Source organism: Astatotilapia calliptera, chromosome 7 (genome assembly GCF_900246225.1).
Source record: "Astatotilapia calliptera chromosome 7, fAstCal1.2, whole genome shotgun sequence".
NCBI classification, from domain to species: domain Eukaryota; kingdom Metazoa; phylum Chordata; class Actinopteri; order Cichliformes; family Cichlidae; genus Astatotilapia; species Astatotilapia calliptera.
Genome location: NC_039308.1, coordinates 45,923,296 through 45,942,456, shown reverse-complemented (window position 1 = coordinate 45,942,456; position 19,161 = coordinate 45,923,296). Strand labels below are relative to the sequence as shown.

Below are 19,161 nucleotides of genomic sequence, written 5' to 3'. Positions count from 1 at the left end.
CAAAAACAAACCATTAATGCTGTGCCTTTTTTGGTTTGAATTTATTGGTAGATAAAGATACACATTTTAACATTTCAAACTAAACAGTTCAAAGCTGGGCTGGGCAGTAGCCTCAACACTTCACAGCTGTACATAAGTTGCTGAGCACCTCTCCAGACCTTGTGTCCTGTAACAGAAAAATAAGTTAACAATCGCCCTCGCAAAACGCTGCGTATTAAAATTCTGGTAAACACTGTGTTTGTACCACTGCTAAGCTCTACTTACGCTTCTATTTTGAACGTCTCATGGGATATCCGATCTTCATTTACACCATCGGGACATTCATTGATGTCTTTTATGCCCATCATTGTCAAAGCTGTGGGGATGAATGGTTATTATTATTACAATAACATTTTGCTATATAAAGAATGAATACATTTGCTACATAATTTTGAGGTCTGTGAAGAGAAACAATTTACTGCGGTCAAGTGAGCCCTCACTTACGAAGTCGCAGTCAAGCTAGCCGCCCCGCCAGCCGCACCTAAAATGTTGTTGCACTACTCTTACGCATATTACGGTATAGGTGCCGACTGGCTTAGAAACGCAGTATTTTGTGTCCTGACACTATTTTACTTCACAATCCACTCCCAGTTTTGGTTAATCTCCACTTTCCCCCCTGTGATCCACAGCCCAAATTACTGTATGATTCAGAGAAAATTAACAATAAAATTTACCCAATTTACTCAACTATACTTTTAATGTCCTCATCTTTGAGCTCAGATTACAGGAAAACTGTAAGAGGTGACGCAGATATCTCACTGGATTATGACTCTGGGTGACCCCCACTCTGCACCCTGTGATCCACAGCCAAAATTACTGTACGGATTTTGAGAAAATTCATAGCAAAATCTTCCCATTGTGCTTTACTGTACTCCACATATTGACATCTTTGAGCTCTGATTACAGGAAAACTGTAAGAGGTGACACAGATATTTCACTGGATTCTGACTCTGGGGGACCCCCACTCTGCACCCTGTGATCCACAGCCAAAATTACTGTACGGATTTTGAGAAAATTGATAGTAAACTTTGCACAATTTACTCTACTGTACTTTTAATATCCTCGTCTTTAACCTCAGATTACAGGAAAACTGTAAGAGGTGACGCAGATATCTCACTGTATTCTGACTCTGGGTGACCCCCACTCTGCACCCTGTGATCCACAGCCAAAATTACTGTACGGTTTTTGAGAAAATTGATAGTAAACTTTGCACAATTTACTCTACTGTACTTTTAATATCCTCGTCTTTAACCTCAGATTACAGGAAAACTGTAAGAGGTGACGCAGATATTTCACTGGATTATGAATCTAGGCCATCTCCACTCTGCACCCTGTGATCCACAGCCAAAATTACTGTACGGATTTTGAGAAAATTGATAGTAGATTTTGCACAATTTACTGTACTATACTCTATATATTCTCATCTTTGAGCTCAGATTACAGGAAAACCATAAGAGGTGACGCAGATATTTCACTGGATTATGAATCTAGGCCATCTCCACTCTGCACCCTGTGATCCACAGCAAAAATTACTGTACGGTTTTTGAGAAAATTGATAGTAAAATCTTCCCATTTTGCTTCACTGTACTCTACATATTGACATCTTTGAGTTCCGATTACAAGAAAACTGTAAGAGGTGACGCAGATATTTCACTGGATTATGAATCTAGGCTGTCGCCACTCTGCACCCTGTTATCCACAGCCAAAATTACTGTATGGATTTTGAGAAAATTGATAGTAAACTTTGCACAATTTACTGTACTGTACTTTTAATATCCTCGTCTTTAACCTCAGATTACAGGAAAACTGTAAGAGGTGACGCAGATATTTCACTGGATTATGACTCTGGGTGACCCCCACTCTGCACCCTGTGATCCACAGCAAAAATTACTGTACGGATTTTGAGAAAATTGATAGTAAACTTTGCACAATTTACTGTACTGTACTCTATATATTGACATCTTTGAGCTCAGATTACAGGAAAACTGTAAGAGGTGACGCAGATATCTCACTGGATTATGACTCTAGGCTGTCGCCACTCTTCACCCTGTGATCCACAGAAAAAATTACTGTACGGTTTTTGGGAAAATTGATAGTAAACTTTGCACAATTTACTCTACTGTACTTTTAATATTCTTATCTTTGACCTCAGATTACAGGAAAACTGTAAGAGGTGACGCAGATATCTCACTGGATTATGACTCTGGGTGACCCCCACTCTGCACCCTGTGATCCACAGCCAAAATTACTGTACGGATTTCTGATAAAATTAAATCCTATTCCATTACCAAACAAAATGAGTTCATTGAAGTATTTGCTTAACTACAAGAAATGTCTTTCCACACACAATTTAAATTTTTCAAAATGTCATTCACACACCACCTCAAGTATCAACTTCAGTTTTAGACATTATTTATTCAGTGCTTAATCACAACAATAGTCAACTTAAGGCACTTACATAATAAGTTAAACCTTACAATAATACATACAGAGAAAAACCCAACAATCATATGACCCCCTATGAGCAACAGTGGGAAGGAAAAACTCCCTTTTAACAGGAAGAAACCTCCGGCAGAACCAGGCTCAGGGAGGGGCGGCCATCTGCCTCAACCGGTCAGGGTGAGAAATTACATTTCTCAGATTACTGATTTCTCATATTACTACTACACAGTTTAGATACACTCAACAAAAATATAAACGCAACACCTTTGTTACTGCTCCCATTCCCCATGGGATGGACGTAGAGACCGAAAATTCATTCCAGATACACAATATAACCATCCCTCCCAAACAGTGGTCACAAATCAGTCCAAATGTGTGGTAGTGGGCACATCTGTTATATTGAGATAATCCATCCCACCTCACAGGTGTGTCACATCAGGATGCTGATCTGACATCATGAGTAGTGCACAGGTGTACCTCAGACTGCCCACAACAAAAGGCCACCCTGGAATGTGCAGTTTTTTGCGCTATTGGGGGTCTGGGGACCCAGAACCGGTCAGTATCTGGTGCGACCACCATTTGCCTCATGCAGTGCAACACATCGTCGCATGGAGTCTATCAGATTGTCAATTGTGGCCTGTGGAATGTTGGTCCACTCCACTTCAATGGCTGTGCGAGGTTGTCGGATATTCGTGGGAACTGGTACACGCTGTCGTATACGCCGGTCAAGCACATCCCGAACATGCTCAATGGGTGACATGTCCGGTGAGTATGCTGGCCATGCAAGAACTGGGACATTCTCAGCTGCCATCTGCCCTGAACAATGTGAACCATGATTCATCCGTGAAGCGCACACCTCTCCAACGTGGCAGACGCCATCGAATGTGAGCATTTGCCCACAGAAGTCTGTTACGGCGACGAGCTGGAGTCAGGTCAAGACCCCGATGAGGACGACGGGCATGCAGTTGAGCGTCCCTGAGACGGTTTCTGACAGTTTGTGCAGAAATTGTTTGGTTGTGCAAACCAATTGTTCCAGCAGCTGTCTGGGTGGCTGGTCTCAGACGATCTTGGAGGTGAACCTGCTGGATGTGGAGGTCCTGGGCTGGTGTGGTTACACGAGGTCTGCGGTTGTGAGGCCGGTTGGATGTGCTGCCATATTCTCTGAAACGCCTGTGGAGACGGCTTATGGTTGAGAAATGAACATTCAATGCACGGGCGACAGATCTGGTTGACATTCCTGCTGTCAGCATGCCAATTGCACGCTCCCTCATTGCTTGTGGCATCTGTGGCATTTTGCTGTGAGACAAAACTGCACATTCCAGGGTGGCCTTTTGTTGTGGGCAGTCTGAGGTACACCTGTGCACTACTCATGATGTCAGATCAGCATCCTGATGTGACACACCTGTGAGGTGGGATGGATTATCTCAATATGGCAGATGTGCCCACTACCACACATTTGGACTGATTTGTGACCACTGTTTGGGAGGGATGGTTATATTGTGTATCTGGAATGAATTTTAGGTCTCTACGTCCATCCCATGGGGAATGGGAGCAGTAACAAAGGTGTTGCGTTTATATTTTTGTTGAGTGTATCTAAACTGTGTAGTAGTAATATGAGAAATCAGTAATCTGAGAAATGTAATTTCTCACCCTGACCGGTTGAGGCAGATGGCCGCCCCTCCCTGAGCCTGGTTCTGCCGGAGGTTTCTTCCTGTTAAAAGGGAGTTTTTCCTTCCCACTGTTGCTCATAGGGGGTCATATGATTGTTGGGTTTTTCTCTGTATGTATTATTGTAAGGTTTAACTTATTATGTAAGTGCCTTAAGTTGACTATTGTTGTGATTAAGCACTGAATAAATAATGTCTAAAACTGAAGTTGATACTTGAGGTGGTGTGTGAATGACATTTTGAAAAATTTAAATTGTGTGTGGAAAGACATTTCTTGTAGTTAAGCAAATACTTCAATGAACTCATTTTGTTTGGTAATGGAATAGGATTTAATTTTATCAGAAATCCGTACAGTAATTTTGGCTGTGGATCACAGGGTGCAGAGTGGGGGTCACCCAGAGTCATAATCCAGTGAGATATCTGCGTCACCTCTTACAGTTTTCCTGTAATCTGAGGTCAAAGATAAGAATATTAAAAGTACAGTAGAGTAAATTGTGCAAAGTTTACTATCAATTTTCTCAAAAACCGTACAGTAATTTTTTCTGTGGATCACAGGGTGAAGAGTGGCGACAGCCTAGAGTCATAATCCAGTGAGATATCTGCGTCACCTCTTACAGTTTTCCTGTAATCTGAGCTCAAAGATGTCAATATATAAAGTACAGTACAGTAAATTGTGCAAAGTTTACTATCAATTTTCTCAAAATCTGTACAGTAATTTTTGCTGTGGATCACAGGGTGCAGAGTGGAGACAGCCTAGAGTCAGAATCCAGTGAAATATCTGTGTCACCTCTTATAGTTTTCCTGTAATCTGAGCTCAAAGATGTCAATATGTAGAGTACAGTAAAGCAAAATGGGAAGATTTTACTATCAATTTTCTCAAAAACCGTACAGTAATTTTGGCTGTGGATCACAGGGTGCAGAGTGGAGATGGCCTAGATTCATAATCCAGTGAAATATCTGCGTCACCTCTTACAGTTTTCCTGTAATCTGAGGTTAAAGACGAGGATATTAAAAGTACAGTAGAGTAAATTGTGCAAAGTTTACTATCAATTTTCTCAAAATCCGTACAGTAATTTTTGCTGTGGATCACAGGGTGCAGAGTGGGGGTCACCCAGAGTCATAATCCAGTGAAATATCTGCGTCACCTCTTACAGTTTTCCTGTAATCTGAGGTTAAAGACGAGGATATTAAAAGTACAGTAGAGTAAATTGTGCAAAGTTTACTATCAATTTTCTCAAAAACCGTACAGTAATTTTGGCTGTGGATCACAGGGTGAAGAGTGGCGACAGCCTAGAGTCAGAATACAGTGAGATATCTGCGTCACCTCTTATAGTTTTCCTGTAATCTAAGGCCAAAGATGTCAATATATAGAGTACAGTAAAGCAAAATGGGAAGATTTTGCTATGAATTTTCTCAAAATCCATACAGTAATTTTTGCTGTGGATCACAGGGTGCAGAGTGGGGGTCACCCAGAGTCATAATCCAGTGAGATATCTGCGTCACCTCTTACAGTTTTCCTGTAATCTGAGCTCAAAGATGAGAATATATAGAGTACAGTAGAGTAAATTGTGCAAAGTTTACTATCAATTTTCTCAAAATCCGTACAGTAATTTTGGCTGTGGATCACAGGGTGAAGAGTGGAGATGGCCTAGATTCATAATCCAGTGAAATATCTGCGTCACCTCTTACAGTTTTCCTGTAATCGGAGCTCAAAGATGTCAATATGTAGAGTACAGTAAAGCAAAATGGGAAGATTTTACTATCAATTTTCTCAAAAACTGTACAGTAATTTTTGCTGTGGATCACAGGGTGCAGAGTGGGGGTCACCCAGAGTCAGAATCCAGTGAGATATCTGCGTCACCTCTTTCAGTTTTCCTGTAATCTGAGCTCAAAGATGAGGACATTAAAAGTATAGTTGAGTAAATTGGGTAAATTTTATTGTTAATTTTCTCTGAATCATACAGTAATTTGGGCTGTGGATCACAGGGGTGAAAGTGGAGATTAACCAAAACTGGGAGTGGATTGTGAAGTAAAATAGTGTCAGGACACAAAACACTGCGTTTCTAAGCCAGTCGGCACCTATACCGTAATATGCGTAAGAGTAGTGCAACAACATTTTAGGTGCGGCTGGCGGGGCGGCTAGCTTGACTGCGACTTCGTAAGTGAGGGCTCACTTGACCGCAGTAACAATAAGGGGAGGACGTTCAAACTCGTCACAGAAAGGCCCCAGACTAGATTTGAACCCAGTATCTTTGGGTTGTAAAGCAACAGTGCTTCATTGTTGATTCCTTCATTTTACGTCTCATTCAGCTCCATCCCAAGTATTTAAGGTGTCGCTTCCTGTCCCTGTAGTTCAGCACTCACCTTGTTTGTACTGGACAAAAGAGATGTATTGTTTATTATCAGGGTCCATAATCCTAAAGACTACATCCAGGTTAGAGTCATCGAACAGATTTGGCCCAATCACACCACTCTGTTGAGACAGCTTTAGCTGCTCCAGTTTTTCAATAAGAAACTCCCTGGGTTTCTCTGAAAAAATACACAAGAAACAATGTAAAACAAAACAATCATGGTGGACATATGGTGATGAAAATTAAAAGCAAAATGTTAGTACCATGTTAGAGTAACACAAAACAGACATTTCTCTCAAGAGAAAGAGCAGTTAACCAATGAATATTTTATCTAGCACAAAATAAGTATGTAGAGCAACAAAGGCTATGTCTGCAATATTTTACAGCTGGATTTCAGTTCATTATAATCCCCTGCTCAAAAACTGTTCTGGGTAAACAAACAGGTGTTTTAGTCCTTTAGTTTCCCAGTAAGTACATATGAGCTAACTTTCCAGATTTTGCAGTAGCTTTTTGTTTTTAGCACAACCGGATGCAGTGTCTGTATAAGAAAAGACCAAATAAGCTCTAACCGGGTCTGTAAAAGAAGAGCATGCTAGTCAGGTTGTCCATAAGCTCGATGAGTTTGTGTTTCTCCAGATAAACAGCTGCGTCTTCCTCCCTCCGCGCCGCCATCTTTTCCCCTTTTGTTTGAACCTGTTGCTATGATACGCAGGTCGGGGTCAGCCTGTGTCCAGGATGTTTTCACTGGGTTGGCACACCGAAACCATGAACAGGGAAGAAAAGATCTGTCTATAAACTATCGAACCTACAATTTAAAAATGTACGGCATGGAGTACAAAGCACGACATCTGCATCCATATAGCGGAGCAGAAGCAGAAAGTAGCACAACACAGAAATACGTAAATAAAGTATGAAGTACTGTTTTTCAGTAAAGTACTTGAGTAAACGTACTAAGTTACATTCCTTCTGTCTTAGCCATATTCTTATCCAACAGTGCTGAGCAATACAAGTACTGGTGACTGTGCTTTTGTTGTGACCACCAGGTTTTTACCACTTTGTAAAGTACTTTATTGTGAAGTTTGTTCTTGGAAAGTGCTACATAAATAAACCTTACTTGCTTATGAACTGGTCAGAAGAGAAGCAGGGCAATAATATTTGATTGGAAGCCAGTCTTCCCATCAAATATGCTGCCTGAAGCATTATCTACAATACTTGCATGGTAAAGCCATTTAAACAGCATTTATATAACTATCAACTGAACACGATTAATAAATGTGTAAAAGCTAGGCCCAAATTAAAGTTTTTAAAAAAACCTTTCTCCTTTGGAAATTATAACACCATCTTGGCTTATGTTTAACCCTCTCAGTTATAATGTCAGTTTGTATTGATAGATAGGAGCTCCCTCAAACAATCAGTGTTGGGGTCTTATTACTTTACTTATGTACTCCTTCGTAAAAAATAATTTGACACTCTACTTCTCTGTAGCACTTATCAATTGAAAGGCATTATTTCCATTGTTATTTAACCTTAACTTAAACTTTACGCCTGCCAACATGTAGGAGTTTAGACTTGTGATCTTAAAAAAAAAAGGACTGTCAAAAGCTATTTTGATGAAAAGCACTTCAAGCTTGAATACAACAAAAAATGTGATCAAATGAATGCATTGCATGCCACACTATACTAAGAACACTTCATATCCCCCTCCCTAACCAATTACAGTCAACATTAAAAATCATGTCTCATGCTGTCATCCAATGAGTGGAACAACTCCCCCGCCCAAAAAAATATCTATTAAATTTTTTTGTTCCAAAAAAGGAAATTGTATGCATTTCAGTTTAAATCACTCTCATGTACCACAAAGTGCTGCCAAAATTCTTGTTTGATGTCTTTTTTTAATTGAAAACATTTTTATCTCCATGGTGGAGGCCATAAACTCTTTCATGACTCCAACTCCCACTATATGTTTTCATGATTAAAACCTCAGAGTATTTTGCACTTCAACAATGCAAACACATTCAAGAAGGAAGAAGAAATGCAATAACAGCGGGGGGGGGGGGGGGGGAGACAATCCGGATAAGATCCTTAAGATCCCTGATAGCCAATGGTATGGTACTTTATTCTTCTCCTGTTTGTCCCATTAGAAGAAACCACAGAAGATATTTATGTGCAGACATCCCACACATGACATAGTGGGGCTAGTGCTATCCGCTTCTTTCAGTGTCTGTCACACAGAGGATGTAGATCCACATCAGCCGGTATCTCGTTCAGATTTAACCTTCTTTAAGGCTTCTTCTCTGACTTTGTAGCCCTGCAGCTCCGTTCGAAACTCACCAGGCTTTGGTGGGACGTCTGGTATACTCTGAAAGAGAACAGCAAGCACGTTTAACTCAGCCTGACAGGTGAAAGCTCATTGGTTGGATGCATCTGTGAATACAAACTGCTCACAAATTCCAACCACAATTTCCCTGCATAATATGTCAACTCTAACCAAAGAATCGGACATCAACATACTTCCAGCTGAGAAACAGTGACAGCAGCTTGAGGTGTCTGGGTTGGCAGTGATGCCATTTTTGATGTGATGCTCAGCAGAATGGCTGAGTTGATGGATTTTGAGTGACCACCACAACAGGTAGTAAACGCAAACTTCTCTCACCCCAACCGGTCACAGCAGATGGCCGCCCCTCCCTGAGCCTGGTTCAACCGGAGGTTTCTTCCTGTTAAAAGGGAGTTTTTCCTTCCCACTGTCGCCAAAGTGCTTGCTCATAGGGGGTCATATGATTGTTGGGTTTTTCTCTGTATCTATTATTGTACGATCTACTGTACAATATAAAGCGCCTTGAGAAGACTGTTGTTGTGATTTCAACATTATCTTTTTTTCCCACATTAAGGCAACATCAATACAAAGAAAGACTGCAGTCTTCCTTTGAAATCAAAGGAAACAATAAAGATGTACTTTCATATAGTATGGTGGGCCAATGGTAATGTCTTTGTCAGTAAGGAGGCTGTAAAACTGGTCATAACACTGCTCTACAAAAAATATTTTTTGTTTGCTACTTATAACTTCACAACGTCAGCTCTTTATCGATCCGATATAAGCTTACTGATCAGATTTCTGAGATACACGTCACTGACATTCTGAAACTTTTCAATATCAGTGTAATATAATAATAAAACATCTGGAATTTAAAGAATGTACCACCAAAATTGTTTTAAAGATTATTTCTGTTTAATTAAATTCCAAATAAAAAGAAGTCGGTGTGCTCCAAAAAGGTTTAAGGCACTTGCTTATACGCTTGGACCGCACACCCGTCTCTCTCTGCAAGAACAAGCAGTTTATGCTCAGATTAAATTTTCGCTGCTATTGGTTTTCTTTTACTTTGATATTTCTACAAAATCATTTCCCGTGTTCATTGCTGACATCATCAAGATTTCCAGATAAAAAGGAGAGATGAGAATGTAAAAAACTCTGTTAGCCTGCACAAATGCTTCCCATGCTGCTTACTCACTTTCTTTTTGAACTCATCGTCATGCACCAGTTCAGGGATTTCAGGACCAAAGAAAACAACTCCCTGAATTTTGGCTTCACTTTTCTGGTGACCAGAAAACCTAAATCTTGGCATCCTTGATGAAGGTCTCTGCATGGGATAGACTGAAGTGTTTGTTCGACCAGGCCAATGTTTGACAATGTTTTCCCATACTAGACAGTATAGTACAATCCTGGGTCGATTTGGTAAATAGAAGCTTCCAGTTTTGGCCTTTGTTTACTTCTGTTGATACCTAAGGCTTAATTTTGTCCCTCACCAGATCAGGCAGGTAGTATTGATGGACAGCCTGTGCTCCTGCAAACATGGCCAAAACACTGGCTCCTAACATCCGGATGTACCGAGCCCAAGACACCCCAGCTGGCATCTTCACAGACTGATCTGACTCAACCTGGAGGAAAAGATAAGTGACCTGGTTCAAAACACTGGTCAAAAACAGCACACAATATATGAAGAGATAGAAATTAGTATAGATAAACAATGCATTTTCAGCTCTCCTTTTCAATCTGGTGCTAAAAATATAAGCATCCCCTTTTCTTCTTAAATAAAACTATAGCTGTCTACTAAAATTAGCACCACTGCCATTTAGTTGAAGATGTTTAAAAACTCAATACAACGCCGGGACGCTGTGCATGCAGCACTGTCAAAGTACTACCATGTAGCTAAAGTATCCCTTTTCATATTACAAATGTATGGCAGACTGCACATATTGTACAGATGCACTGTATATGAATAATTCACACATCCACAGCCGCTATCCATTCACATGATGCTACTGATTAGCCATAAAACACGCTGTTTAAAAACATCCAAACACGGAGACTGTTAACACAGAACTACACTTTAAAACCTTAACTTAATTGTTCCCGTCACAAATAAGTAAATGTCCACAGTCTAAAGCTCATTCTTACTAGCTTAAAGTCAAGTGTCTGTCATTGAGGACCAGAAGCAGATCGTGACGTTTATCTAACTACTGGCAATTCTTTGATAGAGAGTCCTCACTCTGTCTTTTTTTTCCATGGACTCTTATTTCCTCTCAATTGTACGATAAATCCGCCTCTGATTTTATGGAGAAGTAATGAGCTTTCCGGAAATAAACCATCTTCGGTTGCAGTACTCTTCTACAGCATAAACTCGTATTGATACACGGCGATAAGTGCCGTCTGTCGCCGCTTAGCGGTAGCTTGCGTTATCTCGCAAAGTTTTAGTACAAGGCTCTATAATAAGTGTTATGTGTCAGATTTCACGAATACAGTTCTAAATGATCTGCAATGTTCTTCTTAGTTTTCTATCGATTATATGACGTCACCGATGCATTTAAAATACTCGTCGAAATCCGATCCCTGCAGTACGCACAGTGACCACAAGGCGGCGGTAAGCATTTCAGCCAACCGGATCAAATCGAAATGTTGAGCGTTTAAATGGTCTTTGTTTTGGGAAGACTCCCAGTCCCTATTTCCTTATTTGAAAGCTAAAGAAATGTATGACAGGTATGTTACTTTACCCATTTACATTTATGTTTGTTAATATTAAATTGCGTTTTTAAAACAACTGTAGAACTTCGAAATCTCGTCAGTTTGCTGTTAGCTAAACCTTCCTGTAGCATCTGCCTTTGTGCCAACAAGCTACTGTGTGCGCTTTACCGCTTACATTTCTCATGTTTATCCATGAGTTTGGCAGCAGAATAAATGTTAATGTATTCAAATAAGTCAACAGTTAAGATGGAAGAAAACCAGTTTACTTCACTGACGGTTCCCTCGGATTATTTTCAGCAGTGGTGAGTTGGTGTTGGAGGTGGCAGGAGGTCTGGGGAAACTTGTCATGTTATCTCCTCGACTCGTTTTCATTTTCATGCATGATGGAGGAAAATAAATGTCATTTGACACTCGACATCATAGCCTACACATTTGTATACTTTATATTTAGGATTGTAGCAACTGATAAGTGTAATTGTGAAGGATAATTGACTACCGTAATCCATGATTCCTGATTAAAGGGAAGTAGGGGTAATTATGTAGGAATAATATGAAACAGAAATACTCTGGATTTAAATTTAGGCATGCAAAAGAAAAACAATACTTGTACAATCTGAATATCTTGATATATTCTGTTATGTTTGTCTGACTAATTTAAAATATTTTTTCTTACATTTTTAACATACCAGCGCATTATCCAGCATTTATTACACCTTTGTTTGCTACAGGCCTTTTTTTAACTGCACTTGTAAACTTTGTCACCTGTAGAGAGTCACGTCAGTTCACGCAAGGTTAAAATGAATAGTTTACACATTTGGCCTCTGTTTGTCTTTGTATCGTCATATTCTGCAAAAGTATCTTCATTCCATTCTAGTCAACCTTGTGATTATTGTAAAAATACACAATTAGAGGTGCAAAAAGGTTAGTTTTTGTAGGTTGCATCATCAGAAATGATCAGTAAACTAGATAAAAGCAATGAACAATAATTGAGGTGCCTGTTTTACATAAAAAACAGTAAATGAAATGCAGAAAATATGAACTAGTGGATGTCAGCGCATGTGTTTTTGCAAGTATTGTGTCCTGTGTTTAAGTTTTATTCACCCACTTCTCCACACACCACATTTTCCTGATGTACCTGGATCCTGTTTCATGTCCTTTTTTTTTTCTTTTCTTTTTTTGCTTAACTTCTTCACGCCCTCATCTCTACTAGGTACCAGTCCAGCCAGCAGTACCCTGAGGTACAGCATGTGGCACCCTATCCCAGCATGGACCATTACACTGAAGGTCCCGTGGATGAGCCTGTCATGGCCGAGCTATCTGTTCACCGGGATCCAAATTTTTATCAGGAACCTTTTTACACGAACTACCTTCCAGCCCCAAATCATTACCCGGAGCAGGTGTCTCAGCAGAACATCAGAGAGCACCAGCAGCACCCAGATCTTGCACTCCTGCACCACCCACGGCATCAACATACACAACACATACAGCATGCTCAACACACACAGCATACACAGCAGCACGGGCCAAGTATTCAGCACCAGCCTTCAGGTCCACCTAAAGGTAATGGAAGATGCTACAATCACAGTAGTTCTTCCCAAGAAGTTTCAGATCTGATGTATTTTAAATATGTGTGCTGCCATTTGTACAAAAAACTACTTTTGCCTTCTGTTTCCCATAGAATAATTTGGAGACATTTAACTACAGTTTAAAGGAATGAGCTGCATATGAACCAGACAAAAGACATCATAAAATACAAATCAAAATTCCTCAATAGGTTGTTCAATATACGTTCTCTGAGATCCTGTCGCCTGTATTTTAATTGTCTTTTTTTTATTTGTTTGTTTTTGATTCAGTACTCAATAAATTCCTCTTCTTTCTTAGACGTGACACCAGTGAAGAAGAAGAGAGGTCGACCTCCGAAACAGCAAGCGGAGGATGGTGAGACACGTGAGGAGGACGACGAGGTTGAGGCTGCCAAAAAAGCCAAGAGAGCTCTCAACCGCTTCAACGGCATGTCAGTGGCTGAAGTTATGGCTAAAACACTGCCAGATGTGATTACCTACAATCTCGACATTTTGATAGTGAGTTATTTTGTATTTCCAGTTTTGTTCTGTGTTTTTGTTTTTTGTTCTAATTGTGATTTAGGTTTGTGACATGGCCAACTTGCAGTCTTTAGGTCTTTAATTATTTTGTGTCTCTCCTCAGATTGGAATTAATCCAGGCCTATTGTCAGCTTACAAAGGACATCATTACCCAAACCCAGGGAACCATTTCTGTACGTTTAAATTCAGTTTCATTACCGACTATAATAAATATGAGCCAGTGTTCATTTTCAGTTCTACCCTGTTTGACCCACTCTGGGTGCATTGTCACTATTGTTTTATAGCTAAGGCTTGTTCTAAGAGACCTTAAAGGTGGCCAAGATGCCAATATGATGATGAAATGCAGCTGAATGTTGTAACTTGTCAGGTTTGAATGCAGGCAACAGAATACATCAAATTTTAAAGAGCTTTTCAAAGGTGAATATTGATGTTTAAAGAGTCAGCAAAACATTTATGCAACACTATTTCTGATGTATCCCCCATAGAGTATTAGGATTTGCTAGGTAGGTTTTTCAGAATAAGGGAGTGTCCTTGAAGTTTTTAGATGTATCCCCAAAAGTTGATTCTGGACGTTCATCTGGATGTTGCGTTTTCAGTGAAAGAGACGTTTTACCACTCATCTAGGTGACTTCTTCAGTCTCAGCTGACTGCAGGTTTCAACAATCTTATAAAAAGTACATTTGTATAATGACTGAAACTAGCACCACTGAATGAACAATGGGCTGGGAGGTTGGTTCCTTGATCATTAATATGCAAATTCTCATGACCACTGATCAACAACCATTGATCAAAGCTCAGTGATCAAAGACCAGTGATCAATGGTCATGAGTACCATTCACAGAGAGTTGGGGAATGTCTGCAATCACAGCATTGTAAATTGGCGAAAGATGTACCCTTAGGCCCCCTCCTCGATTCAGAGATGGTCTTTCCCTTTTCACGTAAATGGCCTCCTTGACTCTGCGCTCAAACCAGCGTTCCTCCCTGTTCAGGATGTGTGCATCCTCATCATTGAAAGAGTGTCCACTGGCCTGTAGGTGTAAATAGACTACAGAGTCCTGGCCTGACGAGTTAGCTCTTCTGTGTTGTGCCATCCACTTCGCCAGAGGTTGTTTGTTTTCCCTGATGTATAAATCCTGGCAATCCTCCTGCCACTTAACAGCATACGCTATGTTACTCTGTTTGTGTCGGGGGACCCGATCCTTGGGGGGGGACCAATTTTTGGCACAGCATGTTTTGGGGTTAAAAGCCACAGAGACATGGTGTTTAGAAAAAATGCGTCTCAGTTGTTCCGATACTCCTGACACGTACGAGATCACTACAGGTTTTTGCTTAGGCTGCAGTTGTCCTTCTCTCCTAGATCAGCTGGAGCTTTTTTTTAGGCGCCTTCTCAGCTTTGACAAATGTCCAGCTGGGATAACCACATTTACTCAGGGCCTTCTTGATGTGATGTTCTTCTGCTTCCCTGGCCGCTGTGTCAGTGGGGATGGTGTTTGCTTTATTCTCATTGCACACGTCACAAGTACAAGGCAACGAAATGCAGTCTCACAGTCTAAGAAGAAAATTGCCACTTTTCATATCCTCCCTGGTGAATTTGATGTGTTGGTCCACTGAATTAATGTGATCCATGAATTGTGGTACATCCTGAGATTTGATTTTCACCCAGGTGTCATCCACATATCTGAACCAATGACTTGGTGGTGTTCCAGGGTAGGATAGCATGTACAAATTGGCCACGATGGGTGAAACTGGGGAGCCCATGGCACACCCATGTTTCTGCCAGTAGAACTGACCCTTGTATTCAAAATAGGTGGAATTAAGACAAAGTTCCAAAAGCAAACACACTTGGTCGATGCCGAGAGTGGTTTTGTTGCTGAGGTTGGGGGCATCCTGTAATCTCTTACAGACTACATCCAACGCTTCCGTGACTGGGATGCACTTTCTCCGACTGAAAACGCTACGTCCAGATGAACAGAATCAACTTTTGTCGATTTACTTACCTGGATGATTGAGCATGCATCAAGACATTTTTAGATGTAGCTACTTAGAAATATTAGCTATAAAATTTTCTGTTGCTTATTTCAACTTCAGGATGTAAAATATCAACATGGATCATTACTTTAAAATAAATATATTTATATATCTCACCTGAAGTAGCTCCATGCTTGTTCTGCAGGCTTATTGCCTTACAAAGTAGTGTTGATCAGCTATGATCATATGGTATAAAAAACAAACAAACAAACAAACAAAAACAAAAAAAATAGCAATGTCTGCTGATAACAGTTCTGTAAATTTAGAGCTTCTACAACTGGAAAACATGATTAATCAGGAGGAAAAAAGCTGGTTTGAGTCCAGTGTTGTGCTAGACGGCCACTTGGTTGTTTTTATACTCAGCTCCTCTTTTCTGTCCAGGGAAATGTCTGTTTCTGTCAGGTCTAACTGACCAGCAACTTAACTACATGCATGACCAGAGCCTGCCAGAGAAATACAGCATCGGCTTTACCAATATGGTAGAAAGGACCACACCTGGCAGCAAGGATCTCTCCAGGTAAAGTTAACTAAAGCGACTACAACTAAATGCAAAACAGACAGTTTGTAACTTAAAATAAAATTTGTCCTCTTTTTTTTTTTTTTTTTTTGGTCCTAGTAAGGAGATCCGTGAAGGAGGCCGACAGTTACTTGAGAAGCTACAAAAATACAAGCCATTAATAGCAGCGTTTAATGGAAAAGGTAAAATGATGCAAACAATTTTCTTTTTTCCATTTTTGTTGAAGTGTTTTGATACTAGCACTAGCTGATTGATTTTATTTTTTGAAGGTATTTTTGTGTAAATTTCACAGGTATTTATGAAATCTTCTGCAAAGAAACCTTTGGTGTGAAGGCCAAGAACCTTGAGTTTGGACTACAGCCGTACAAAATTCCCGAAACTGAAACGGTAGGTGGAAACAGGAAATGATTTCAACATAAATCTGCTCAGCTATAGAACAGACTTCATAGCATTTGATGTTCTTTTCAGGTGTGCTACTTGATGCCGTCATCGAGCCCCCGCTGTGCTCAGTTTCCTCGTGCACAAGATAAGGTGCATTTTTACATCAAGCTGAAGGAACTGAGAGACCAGATGAAAGGCCTGGCACCGAGCCGTGAGGTGGAAGAGACAGAGTACTCTTTTGACCTGCAGCTAGCTAAAGGTAAATATCACAGCTGCACAGTACAGCTGAAACATGAGGCATTCGATTGCTATTCCGTCTTTATCTCAGTTAAATTCAGAAAGGGACCTGCTTAAAAAGATGTGCGTCTTTTCAATTTTCACAGATTTATTTGTCTTAAATAAATCATTGACTCCCTGCTGATGTTTTTGTTCTGCAGAGGATGCTAAAAGGATTGCAATCAAAGAGGAGCAGCTAGATCCAGAGTATGAAAGCTGTAGTGCACTGCATGAAGAAACCAGGCACAGCAACAACTCCTCGAAATAAAAGAGATTCAGGGGAGGAGAAAAAACAAGCCTGCCTACTGGAGCACTCAGGTAGTGTAGTTATCATGTAGTCGGAAGTTGATGAAATGGGACAACTAAACAACTTTTATATAAAAATCTAAGGAGATTTTTATGTACTTCTTCTGGCACTTCCTTTCAGAAAAAGAAAAAAAAAATCCAAGTGTGAATTTTAGTAAAATAAAGGTTGGCACATTAGCATTAGTGAACTTTTGTTTGTTTCTTTTACCTAAAGAGAATAATACTCATACAGTGTAGTTTCCCTTCACGGTTTTACTCTGGAACCACATCCCACCTGCAGTAGCTCTGTGCTCCATCAGTGGGGTCTGCCCCACAGCTTGAGAACCACTGGATTAAACAGTTTGGAGCAAATGACATAAAACACATGAAACTTGACAACTTGAGATTGTTTAATCTGTGTGTTTATTCTATCAAAAGTAGCTTACGTGTCCATCCATCCATTGGTTGTTGTTTTTTTTTTTTTTTCTGCTTATCCAATTTAGGGTTGGAAGGGGGCTGGAGTCTATCCCAGTCACAGCGAAAAAGGCGGGGTACACCTCGGACAGGTCGCCAGTAAATCACAGGTCTAGAGACAGACAAACTTTCATGCTCAAATTCCCACCTAGGGCCAAATAAGAGTTTTCTTTCAACCTAACCCTTGTCTGTGTTTGGACTGTAAAAGGAAGCTGGAGTACCATAAGAGAACCCAATGCGAGCATGGCGAAAACATGTAAACCCCACACATAAAGGCCCATCCACATTATATGCTCATCAGCTTATAATGATGTGTAACACCTCGGGACATTTGCTCAACAGATACCAAATACCAGCTGACCTAGTAGCCTCACCAAGGATGAGAAGTAACACTGTGAGAGAAGAAGACCTCTGTTCCCCAGACAGTGTCACGCACAAAACAGAAAAGCCCCCACAGCACTCACACATGTGCATGTTTTTGGTGTTATTGTTTTTTAAATACTATTTATTGAATTTTTATTAAACATGTTTCCAGTGACTTATTTTGTATTTTCATAGACTTGTATTTTTTTGATTTATTGACTGTATACTCTGGAATTTCTAATGTGTAAGTGCAGAGTTATTAAATCTGTAAATTAACGCTGGCGTGTTTCTATTCTCTGATTGTTTGAGTTATCATGAGAAGCTATAAATGTGTTATAACCTATAGGAAAAGAAACACAGTCAAGCATTCATAAAGACTGAATAATGCTTATTTTTGAGTTAAAAAAACATATTTTCAAAGCTTGATGAGAACAGGAGCATTTCATTATTTAGAGTTTCTCTCATGCTTCTTGAAAGCCTTGAATGAAATACTTGCATCAAAATACCTGATTCATGATTTTGTGAGAATTTTGCATTTTTATTTTGCACTGGTCTTTAAAAACACTTGAGTGTGAAAATGTTTAGGCTTCTAAAGGGAATAATGAATCTCATTTTGAAAAGCGGGATAGTCGCTGTTAATTTGCATACAAGTCTCCTAAAAACAAGGTCTTAGCAGGCTAAATTTACTGATTTTTGCATAACTCTTGCATCCAGCATGAATTTAATAATGGAGATAATTAATAACTAATAATAAACAAGAAATGTATGTCAATGTAGTCTTTAAACCTGTAAGATGTAATAAGATGCTGCAATAGTGGTAGCTGAGCTGTTACTACTTTATTGTTATGAATCATCTTATCATTTCTAATTAATTCTGTAAAAACAATGAAACTGTCCTCTTATTTTTCCTTGTTTTGTCATAGCTGTGGGACTGTTAGTTGTAAATAAAATATTTTAATACAGAAATGCTGCACCTAATTGCAAAATTAGGGACTGATGTCAACCAATAGACAGCAACCTCACGGAGTTTAAACCGAGCAGCTCATACCAATTCGAAAATAGGGGCGTGTCGTTTTCATTTCTAACGATTTATACCGTCAAATTTGCATTAAAAACACTATTCTCCGATATGCTTATAAAAATAACATATCAAAAAATATTTTATAATGCAAAAATATTCAATAGGGCTATTTTTCCCTATTACAATAACGAACAGTTT

The 19,161-nt window shown here is 39.8% G+C and overlaps 3 protein-coding genes across 8 annotated transcripts; 1 reads left to right on the top strand and 2 right to left on the bottom strand.

Annotated features, from left to right (window-relative positions):
- Positions 1–17: 17 nt before the first annotated feature.
- On the bottom strand, positions 18–8,041 carry efcab10 (EF-hand calcium binding domain 10). The gene is made up of 4 exons (XM_026175134.1): positions 7,069–8,041; positions 6,513–6,677; positions 265–355; positions 18–166 (listed from the first exon to the last, which is right to left on the bottom strand). Exons 1-4 carry the CDS (start codon positions 7,169–7,171, stop codon positions 121–123), a joined length of 405 nt encoding a protein of 134 aa, XP_026030919.1. The 5' UTR covers positions 7,172–8,041; the 3' UTR covers positions 18–120.
- A 330-nt stretch (positions 8,042–8,371) lies between these two features.
- On the bottom strand, positions 8,372–11,052 carry uqcc6 (ubiquinol-cytochrome c reductase complex assembly factor 6). 3 transcript variants are annotated; one of them, XM_026175135.1, is made up of 4 exons: positions 10,953–11,052; positions 10,301–10,432; positions 10,006–10,134; positions 8,372–8,858 (listed from the first exon to the last, which is right to left on the bottom strand). In XM_026175135.1, the coding sequence occupies exons 2-4, from the start codon at positions 10,406–10,408 to the stop codon at positions 8,748–8,750; spliced, it is 348 nt and encodes a 115-aa protein (XP_026030920.1). In that variant the 5' UTR covers positions 10,409–10,432; positions 10,953–11,052; the 3' UTR covers positions 8,372–8,747. The 3 variants fall into 3 exon arrangements, with proteins under 3 accessions (XP_026030920.1, XP_026030921.1, XP_026030922.1); XM_026175136.1 differs by having other exon boundaries at positions 10,897–10,954; XM_026175137.1 differs by lacking the exon at positions 10,006–10,134 and having other exon boundaries at positions 10,953–11,037.
- Positions 11,053–11,390: 338 nt separating this feature from the next.
- tdg.2 (thymine DNA glycosylase, tandem duplicate 2) lies at positions 11,391–18,219 on the top strand. Of its 4 annotated transcripts, none has more exons than XM_026175130.1 (10): positions 11,391–11,531; positions 11,751–11,818; positions 12,727–13,076; positions 13,398–13,597; positions 13,722–13,791; positions 16,028–16,163; positions 16,263–16,345; positions 16,456–16,550; positions 16,632–16,803; positions 16,982–17,595. In XM_026175130.1, the coding sequence occupies exons 2-10, from the start codon at positions 11,763–11,765 to the stop codon at positions 17,086–17,088; spliced, it is 1,269 nt and encodes a 422-aa protein (XP_026030915.1). In that variant the 5' UTR covers positions 11,391–11,531; positions 11,751–11,762; the 3' UTR covers positions 17,089–17,595. The 4 variants fall into 4 exon arrangements, 3 of the variants coding, with proteins under 3 accessions (XP_026030915.1, XP_026030916.1, XP_026030913.1); XR_003272910.1 differs by lacking the exon at positions 11,391–11,531 and adding an exon at positions 17,609–18,219 and having other exon boundaries at positions 11,554–11,818; positions 16,982–17,138; XM_026175131.1 differs by lacking the exon at positions 11,751–11,818.
- The last annotated feature ends 942 nt before the right edge of the window (positions 18,220–19,161 follow it).

Excerpts from the sequence above, each read along its gene's own strand:
- efcab10 (XM_026175134.1), bottom strand. The coding sequence starts at position 7,171 with ATGGCGGCGCGGAGGGAGGAAGACGCAGCTGTTTATCTGGAGAAACAC. Across the intron at positions 6,678-7,068 it reads GCTCTTCTTTTACAGACCCG|AGAAACCCAGGGAGTTTCTT; the intron begins GTTAGAGCTTAT and ends GTATTTTTTCAG. Across the intron at positions 356-6,512 it reads TTTTGTCCAGTACAAACAAG|CTTTGACAATGATGGGCATA; the intron begins GTGAGTGCTGAA and ends TCATCCCCACAG.
- uqcc6 (XM_026175135.1), bottom strand. The coding sequence starts at position 10,408 with ATGCCAGCTGGGGTGTCTTGGGCTCGGTACATCCGGATGTTAGGAGCC. Across the intron at positions 10,135-10,300 it reads AATACTACCTGCCTGATCTG|AGACCTTCATCAAGGATGCC; the intron begins GTGAGGGACAAA and ends TATCCCATGCAG. Across the intron at positions 8,859-10,005 it reads ACGATGAGTTCAAAAAGAAA|AGTATACCAGACGTCCCACC; the intron begins GTGAGTAAGCAG and ends GTTCTCTTTCAG.
- tdg.2 (XM_026175128.1), top strand. The coding sequence starts at position 11,730 with ATGTTAATGTATTCAAATAAGTCAACAGTTAAGATGGAAGAAAACCAG. Across the intron at positions 13,598-13,721 it reads ACAATCTCGACATTTTGATA|ATTGGAATTAATCCAGGCCT; the intron begins GTGAGTTATTTT and ends GTCTCTCCTCAG. Across the intron at positions 16,164-16,262 it reads GGCAGCAAGGATCTCTCCAG|TAAGGAGATCCGTGAAGGAG; the intron begins GTAAAGTTAACT and ends TTTTGGTCCTAG.